Source organism: Tachysurus vachellii, chromosome 15 (assembly GCF_030014155.1).
Source record: "Tachysurus vachellii isolate PV-2020 chromosome 15, HZAU_Pvac_v1, whole genome shotgun sequence".
Lineage (NCBI taxonomy): Eukaryota > Metazoa > Chordata > Actinopteri > Siluriformes > Bagridae > Tachysurus > Tachysurus vachellii.
The window spans coordinates 21,662,356-21,671,422 of NC_083474.1; the positions used below are offsets into that span (position 1 = coordinate 21,662,356).

The 9,067-nt window shown below is 39.7% G+C and overlaps 1 protein-coding gene across 1 annotated transcript; it reads right to left on the minus strand.

Annotated features, from left to right (window-relative positions):
- Positions 1–424: 424 nt before the first annotated feature.
- On the minus strand, positions 425–8,280 carry LOC132857697 (E3 ubiquitin/ISG15 ligase TRIM25-like). The gene is made up of 6 exons (XM_060887671.1): positions 7,614–8,280; positions 5,062–5,157; positions 4,650–4,883; positions 4,302–4,461; positions 3,966–4,025; positions 425–1,219 (listed from the first exon to the last, which is right to left on the minus strand). The coding sequence occupies exons 1-6, from the start codon at positions 8,196–8,198 to the stop codon at positions 690–692; spliced, it is 1,665 nt and encodes a 554-aa protein (XP_060743654.1). The 5' UTR covers positions 8,199–8,280; the 3' UTR covers positions 425–689.
- Between the last annotated feature and the right edge of the window lie 787 nt (positions 8,281–9,067).

Genomic DNA, 9,067 nt, shown 5'->3' on the forward strand with positions numbered 1-9,067 from the left:
CGTCACAGGTGGGTCTGTTTGTTTGTGGAGCTCCGGTTGAGGTGCTGCAGGTGAACCCCAATGATCCGAGTCAGATCATGTGTGGAGACACACTAGGACAGATCTACTTCCTGTCCTGGAGAGGATGATTAACACCTCCACACTGCAGCAATTTAACGTTCAACACTCTGCTTTCACAATTTATCTCTTTATTCTAGTGCAATTTTCTACAAATCTGCTTTAATAATTAATGATATAACAGTTAATAATTGCATTGCATCATAAATATAATAATGTTTAAAAGCATCAATAAAGATTGATTTAAAAAAAAGCTTTGTGTTTATACATGTATACAAGTGACATCATGTGTGTCAAAAATGTCAGGACAAAGATGCTGAAACAAATAGAAGTGCAGGTTTGAAAGTTTAATAAAAACAATGGCATCAGTAAAGAAACAGAGAAAAACTCAGTCAGTCGAACAGTAAACAACGGTAAATCAATTAAGATCATTTACATTTAATTATTTCTGTAGCAACAGTTTTCTTGAATATTTTGAGACTTCGGAAAAACTTCTACAAAAATCCTGTTTTTTTAGGTAAATATTTTATTTATATAGAGAAAATGTAGTATAATAATATGAATGTAAAATAATACATCAAAAAGAAAGCTGACATCAGTTTTTTAATTTGACTAAGAACTTTTACTCACAATTAAATTTGACCACATAACTTTACAGGTGAGTTAAAATAGCATACACGGAGCCCAGCGTATAGAGGCTGAGTGAATGTGGTGTGGACTCTGTGGAGGAGCCTCATGGTGTCAGAGACGCTGTAGAAGGACAGAGTTCCTGCACTGTGATCCACATACACTCCTATTCTGGAGGATGATGGACCTCGGTGCTTAGTCTGAATGTTGTTGTGCCAGAAAGAGACAGAGGAAGGAGAACTCCACAGACTCCAGGACTGACTGTTGCGTCCAAACTGAGATTCATTACCCTCTCCTTTCCTGCTGATCACTTTATATGACACTGATATGCCCACACCCATTCTGCTCCTCTTCACCTCCCAGTAACAGCGTCCACACACACTCTCCTTACACATTACCTGATGCCAGAAGTCAAATCTCTCTGGATGATCAGAGTATCGCTGTTGTGTATCAATCCGTTTCACCTCTCTGTTGTTCTCAGACAGAATGAGTTGATGATGTGCTGTGATTGGATCCAGACTCAGATAACAGAAATCTACAGTAATAAAATGTCCACAGGTTAAATTGCAGACCAGTATGCTCTTAAATAAAATATATAAATAAAAGTTCAAATTCAGCATAAATAAAACGAAAAATTCTGCTTTCAGAAATATTTAATTTAAGTTAGTTGGGATACGTTAGATGTATGTTTAAAATTTTGGTGCAAACAATGCAATACAAAGATTCTCCCTACATTCCTTAGTTTTCACGCCTTTTAGGGAGGGGATACATCACAACATTGTGGCTCTAAGCAACCCTGTTGATTAGGGTTTAGAAGACTGAGGGGCACAAGAGAACCCATAAGGTATTGTGCAGTATTCATAGTGGACGCTAAAGATTTTAGACATTATTAAACGATACACTTCAGAGCCGAGCTCAGAGCCTGTTTTGTGTGTGAACTGCATTTTGCTTTGTTTTGTATTTACTCTGTTATTTAATAAAGAAGAACCCCCTTTCACTTATGTCCTCAAGGGCTGAAATTGTTCCTGAGCAATACGTGACAGAACCCGATGGACACAGCATAAGGGCGAGAGTGACATGTTGCCACAGTGAAACTGCCAGCATGTGACTCCATCTTCTTCTGGCAGTGGACAAACCCAGACCTGGTAGATCTTTGCCCCCTGGCTTTGCAACGACAATATGCTTCCTGTGTTTCTGCTCCACGCCCAGTTCTACTTTTCAAAACTAGCAAATTTCAAGCCCAAACAAAATCTACAACAAAGTGTCTAGGGTTCCTGCTGTCCTGCTAGACTGCCTAAGCCCTCTACTGGCTAAAGTGTCTTACTGAAATTTGAAGCCTCTGCCTGTTGTGGAGGGAAATTGTGGAGCCTGGGAGAGTCCACAAAAGGCCTCTGCAAAGAGCAAACTTGATGTGCGAGTTTGCCCGGCCTTTTATCAGTTATTCAATTACGGGGATCTGGTGGCACCCACCACTCCGAAACTCCCTACAAAGCTCCCAAACTCCCTGACTCCAGTGATGAGCTCTCTCCAGAGGCTGATGGGGTGGTTGTTAGTGCAAATCTACACTCCATGCTGAGGCGACAGGGCAGTCTCCAGTGCAGAGCTCTAAGCCCTGTTCCTTGTTGAGACCAGTGGTGTGGCTGATGGTGCCCACTGCTGAGCTCTTCTCTGAAGCCAAATGGATGGCCTCCAAAACAGACCTCAAAGACCTGTTCCATGATCTGGCTGACAGGGCAGCCTCCAACACAAAGCTCTGGGGCAAACATGCTGGCCTCCAAAGCCCAGTTCCAAGCCATGTTCCAGGCCAGTTTAAACCCTTGCTCCATGCCGAGGCCAATGTGGCAGCCTCCCGAATCCTGCTCCAGGCCCTTATTAAAGCCCTGTTCCACACCAAGGCTTCAGACCGTAATCCAGTACAATGCCGTGTTCCATTCCCAGCTCAAGCCCATGTCTTCGAATCATCAGAGACTAACTCTGAAATATGACAATGTAGCTGGAGAGGGCATTTTGCACACAGGGTCCTAAATGTTCTCCCAGTGCCTCTACTTATTTTGCATGTGTGGTGTGTGTGTGTGGTAAACCTACACTGTAAAAACTTCTCTGCTCTTTGGTTCTGAGGGTAAAATCACATGAACTGAAGTCTTGGTGTGGAACAGGGCTTTTATCAGGGCCTGGAACATGACTTGGAACCGGGCTTTGGAGGCCACCATATTTGCCCCAGTGTGGAACACGGCTTGGAACAAAGCCTGGAACATTCCTAGGAAGCAGGCTTTGGAATCCAATACATCAAGGAGACTGAAGGAGACATCAAATAGACAAAAAGGAGACTGAAAAATAATGTGGATACAGTTTAAAGCATGAAAATGAACAATTTGATTCTTGAATTTAATACCTCAACTAAGATATTGAACAAAAATGTCTTAACATTATGAAAACTTTGAACGCAAGCATCAGTGAAATCTCGAAGCTTTACAGTATAAGCGTAAGCTATAAATTTTCTTATATGTAACTTTAACAATAGTTAAACAAATGTTTTCATTTTCAGTTTATAGATGATTATATTCTGTTTCACTTGACCTCAGTTCTTAAGATATTTATAATATGCATTTGTGATGTTCAGTAAGATTTGGTTTTGGGTTTTTTGTTGAATTAAAGTCAATGTTAATCCCTTCTCCAGAGGCTGATGGGGTGGTTTGTTAGTTCAAAGCTCCTCTCCATGCTGAGGCATAAGGATGGCCCCCAGAGTTGTTCTCTCTTGCCGACAGGGCAGTCTCCAGTGCAGAGCTCTAAGCCCTGTTCCTTGTCGAGGCCAATAGTGTAGCTGATGGTGTCCACTGCTGAGCTCTTTTTTGAGGCCAAGAGGATGGGCTCCAAAACAGACCTCTTAGACCTGTTCCATTATGTGGCTGACAGGGCCACCTCCAACACAAAGCTCTCCCTAGAGGCTGATGTAGTGGATTCCCAAGCCTGCTTCCAAGACCTGTTCCAGGCTCTGTTCCAAGCCCTGTTCCACACTGGGGCAAATATGGTGGCCTCCAAAGCCCGGTTCCAAGCCATGTTCCCGGCCCTGATTAAAGCCTTGTACCACACCAAGGCTTCAGTCCCAGATCCACTACAATACCGTATTCCATTCCCAGCTCCAGCCCCTGTCTCTGAATCATGAGAGACTAACTCTGATATATGACCATGTAGCTGAAGAGGACGTTTTTCACAGAGGGTCCTAAAAGTTCTCCCAATGCCTCTACTTATTTTGTGTGTGTGTGTGGGTGTGGTTCACCTACACTGCAGAAAATCTTCTCTGTTCTTTGTTTCTGAAGGTAAAATCATCTGAACTGCTGCAGCTGTGGAGACGCAGAGACAGAAAAATGAGGTTTCCTCACGTTTATTTCAGACGTCAACAACGTCACCATCTCAATTTATTTATCAGCTACGATTTTCACCAAAATTGTTAGATTTGTACTTTGTTTATCTGCTAAATTGTTCTTGATGTCATTTACAAGACTGATGCTAATACTGTGTGATTTTCTGCAGTCTTGTTCCTGCTTACTTCTTATTTCTGTTAGATGAATTTTATGGCTCTTTTTACTGTGATACAGAAACAATGTTAGTTTGTTCACCTTGTGGTCTGATTTTGTTGAATTCCTCCTTACAGATTTGTCCAACTCGTTTTTTCAGATCTGAGAGAGATTTCTTCACTCTATCAAATGAGAGATGTTGATTGACAGTGAAGCTGGGTGAGTCGTCACATCCAGGAGAAACACAGAGAGACGGGAAACTCTACAGAGAGGAAACAAATCATAGAGAAGGAGAAAAGTGGACGAGAGGAATGAATGAATCTCAGACTGAATCAGAACAAAGACACACTTGTGATCTCAGATAGGAAAATTTCTTGTTGCTGTAATGAGCTTTTAGGAGGAAACTTTGTGAGAAACAGCGCCCTCTGTAGATCAGACAGTGAGTGTTACCTGGAGGAAGTAGAAGTCATCGTGTGTGTGTGAAAGCTGCTCTAGCTCAGTGACTCTCCTCATAAGATCAGCAATCTCCTGCTCCAGTTGATTCAGGAGTCGTTCAGCTCGACTCACTTCAGCTTCCTCCTGAGCTCTGATAAGCTCCATCATTTCTGAGCACTCTTTCTCCATGGAGCTGATCATCTCAGTATAGATCATCTCACTGTCATCTACTGCTGCCTGTGAACACCTCTGTAAGGACACACACACAGTGGAGTGAGTTTCATTACAAGATGCAACTGTTATTGTAATTCCAAAGAAGAGAGAGAGAGAGAGAGAGAGAGAGAGAGAGAGAGAGTGTGTGTGTGTGTGTGCGTGTGTGTGTGTGTGTGCACAAATCTTTTAAATCATATGTGTGAGATATTCTTACCGTAACAGACTCCACAGTCTGTTTCAGCTCCTGCACTTTCTTCTCTTTCTCCTGGATCCTCTGCTGGCATTTCATCTGCTCCTCCTTTAACTCATTCTGATACCAAATAAGATAAATATAATTATTTCTGCATCAGTCGCTCAGTGTGTTAATCTTAGGGCTGCAAAATTCCAGGAATTTTCAAGGCTGGAAACTTTCCATGGGAATTAACGGGAATATATGGGAATTAACAGGAATATATGGAAATAAACTGGGAATATTAAAAAAAAAATGCAGAGTTGCCTATAACAAGTAAATTAAATGTAGTTAAAAAAATCTTGCAGCTTAATTGTGTTTAAAACAACAAGATTTAATGCAATTTAAGTTGAATTTGTACGCTGCATTCCTCGCTCACTTGCACACAGCACACTGCTTACACCCCCTGCATGTACTTGCATTCTTCCATAACATGCACAAGTAACACTTTATTTTAGGGTCATTTAACTAGTTGCTTATTAGCATGAATATTAATAGATTATTGGCTATTTATTAGTACTTATTAAGCACATATTAATGCCTTATTCTGCATTACCTTATTCTACATTCTTAATTGTACCCAATACCTAAACTTAATAACTACCTTACTAACTCTTAATAAGCAGTAAATTAGGAGTGTTACCACATGCACAGATAATTTGATGACCCTCCCCCACACACTCACTTCCCAGAAATAAAAAAAAATCCTCCATATATCACTTAATCCTCCATTTTCCAGGCCCTGACTACCACAGAAGCAGAGACCTAATAAGCATGAGAAAAAATGCTTCATTTTACATTTTGATTGGGACTTTTTTAGAAGGGCGAGGGTGGGGGATGCTTTCATTTTACAGCAATCATAGGGAAATATGTTTATTACAATTATTAAGTTTGTTATGTTTATTACAAGCATAATAATGTTTATTATGCTTTTGTGTTACTCAGTGAAAGAATCAGTTAAAGTTCTACTTACAATTAAATCAGTCAAGATGTCATTTTTAAAATTTGTATTACCTTGCATGCATGTCTGCTTATGACCAATCAAAATGTTTATTTATGTTTGTGTATAATATAGTTTATATACATTTCCCTATATTTCCAAATAATTCCCATAAATTCCTGTAAATTCCCATAAAGTTTCCAATTTTGAATATTCCCAAAATTCCCCAGAATAAGTTCCCGTGGAAAGTTTCCGGAAATTTACCGGAAATTTACCGGAAACTTCCCGCCCCTTTGCAACCCTAGTTAATATTATATGCAAAGAAAAAGATGAAGTCCACTTATGTTGTACAGGTGAAATAGAGGGTTGCAAGTAAAGGCAGGCTTTATTACCATATGTGAACAATTTTAAAGTAGTCTACAGCAGAGAAACAAATACATGGTTCCATCAGCTGGCCCACAACCAGAATATAAAAAATACCAGAGAACTTTAAAGAGAAGACATGCATGACCTGTATATTATAGAATCAAAATGTAAAGAAAATGGGGAAAAGAATGTTCCATTATTAAAGCACTGGTGGCTCAACTGGTTAAGGCTCTGGGTTGTTTATCGGATGATCGGAGTTCAAGGCCCAGCACAGCCAAGCTGCCACTGCTGGGCCCTTGAGCAAGGCCCTCAACCCTCCCTGCTCCAGGGGCGCTGTATCATAGCTGCCCCTGCACTCTGACCCCAACCTCCTAAGTTGAAGTATGTGAAGAAAAGAATTCCACTGTGCTGTAATGTATATGTGGCAAAAATAAAGGCTTCTACCCCCCATTTTATCTATTTTCTATTCTATTCTATATTAAGGTTGTACATAAATAATCACATTAATACATATTATTTATTTTAATTGCTTTTTCCTGTAGACCTTTCAGTAGAGTTATGAAATAACTGATGTTAGTGAGAAAGGCCATGCCTAAAGTTTCTGCATAATTGTGCTTTTTTGTGTACCTTTACTACACAATTACAAAAAAGTTCTATGTATGTATGAATGTATAATATAAACATGTATAAAATAATATGTCTATTAAACTCTGTACTTCTCAGTACTGGCACCAAGGTGGTGGAATGAACTTCCCCTAGAGGTACGGACAGCTGAGTCACTGGATATTTTCAAGCAGCGGTTGAAGACCTACTTATTCAGGAAACACTTCAACTAGCACTTCTTTCCTTATCTTTCGCATTAAAAAAAAAAAAAAAAAAAAAAAACACCTTTGACACTTTTTCATCGTAACTTTGAACAAATGTTTTAAACTCATGGTATCTTAAATATGTAACTTAGTGAGCCAGCATTAATGTATTCAATGTTAGAGATTTAAGCACTTATGTACGTTGCTCTGGATAAGGGCGTCTGCCAAATGCTGTAAATGTAAATGTAAAAACTAAAAATAATATAACAGAAAAAGGGCAATAAAAGTTACAGTTTTAACACAGTCTGTACAATTTATAACTGAATAACTTAATAACCAACAACTATTTGACTTCTAACAAAATGTCACTTCTCAGATAATAGAAAATATATTTACTCGAAAATAGCATGATATTCAGTTCTCACCTGTTTTTTAGTTCTTTCTGTTTTAGTTGAAACTGTATCATGACCTTTGTGTTTTTCTATCGTACACAAGTAACAGATGAAGCTTTGGTCAGTACGACAGTAAATCTCCATCAGTTTGTCATGTTCAGAGCAGATCTTCTCTTGGATCTCTGCACAGGCTTCAACTAACTTGTGCTTCTTAAAGGCAGGAGACTGATAGTGAGATGTAAGATGATCTTTACAAAAGGAGGTCTGACAAACCAGACAGGAATTAACAGCTTTGCGCTTTCTCCCGATGCAGGAATCACACTCCACATCTCCAGATCCAGTGTAACAGTGAGCAGGAGAAGCAGCTTGGAGTTCAGTCTTCTTCAGTTTCTCTACCACTTCAGCCAGTATGTTGTTCCTGCGTAGAACAGGCCTTGGAGTGAAAAACTCTCTACACTGAGGACAGCTGTAGACGCCCTTCACATCCTCCTGATCCCAGCAGCCATTAATACACACCTTACAGAAACTGTGACCACAGGGAATAGTCACTGGTTCATTCAGGAGACCCAGACACACTGGACAGCTGAAGTGATCCATGGAAATACTGGCCTCTGCCATTTTTCTGCTTACACACACACACACACACACACACACACACACAGACACACAGGCAGAGAGAGAGAGAGAGTTTTGTTTTCTCTGAAACTCTCTTAGCTCTGTGTGTGTTATAGTGTGATAGATTGTGGGTGTGGCTTTAAAAAGAAAGAGGGGTTTAGAGTTTAAAGGATAAGTGTAGCACAAAGTTTTGGTTTATAGATGTAGCCCGGGATGTGTTTTATTTATGACACCAGACATAGAATATAAACAGGGATGTTTTATTCTAGACTACACATTAAACAGTGCAGCATCAATTATGAACATTTTGGGGAATTAAAGTAGGAAAAGTAAAACTTGCTGGAGTTACTGAAAATCAATAAAGTCTGTCTTACATCAAAATGGATCTGTCTCATTTCCAGAGAAAACAGTAGGAAGTCAATAACAAACCTAACTAACCTATATACCAATCGTAGATAGAAATCTTAGATATCTAAACATAGACAACACTAGCAGCCCCTAATCTTATAGGACAAACAAATGAGTGTAATATTTGACTGCACAGAAAACCTTAAGGCTGCTTCAGTAACAGGAAAGTACATAAAAACCAAATTCTTCCTAACATAATTAATTCTTAAGCGTGAGTAACACAACTGACACATGGCATGACTGAGCCTGTTTGTTTTCTGCATGCAATACAAGAAACAAAATACAACTTCCCCTTCACATTTGGAACAAATAGCATGTGAACAACATTGTGATTGTACTTGCTTCAACAAGCATGCATCCAAATGGTTCATGAATCACTTCTATGGAATTTGTAAAAGCGAACACTCCCTCTGATGCTTCACTTAGGAGGACCTACAAAGCTCTTTTCTCCCATCTTGATTGAA

What these genes read in the sequence shown, in the direction of transcription:
- LOC132857697 (XM_060887671.1), bottom strand. Translation starts at nt 8,198, where the DNA reads ATGGCAGAGGCCAGTATTTCCATGGATCACTTCAGCTGTCCAGTGTGT. An exon ending in CAGAAAGAACTAAAAAACAG is followed by an intron (nt 5,158 to 7,613) that starts GTGAGAACTGAA and finishes ATTTGGTATCAG; the next exon opens with AATGAGTTAAAGGAGGAGCA. An exon ending in CAGAGAAGATTTTCTGCAGT is followed by an intron (nt 1,220 to 3,965) that starts GTAGGTGAACCA and finishes TTATTACTGTAG; the next exon opens with ATTTCTGTTATCTGAGTCTG.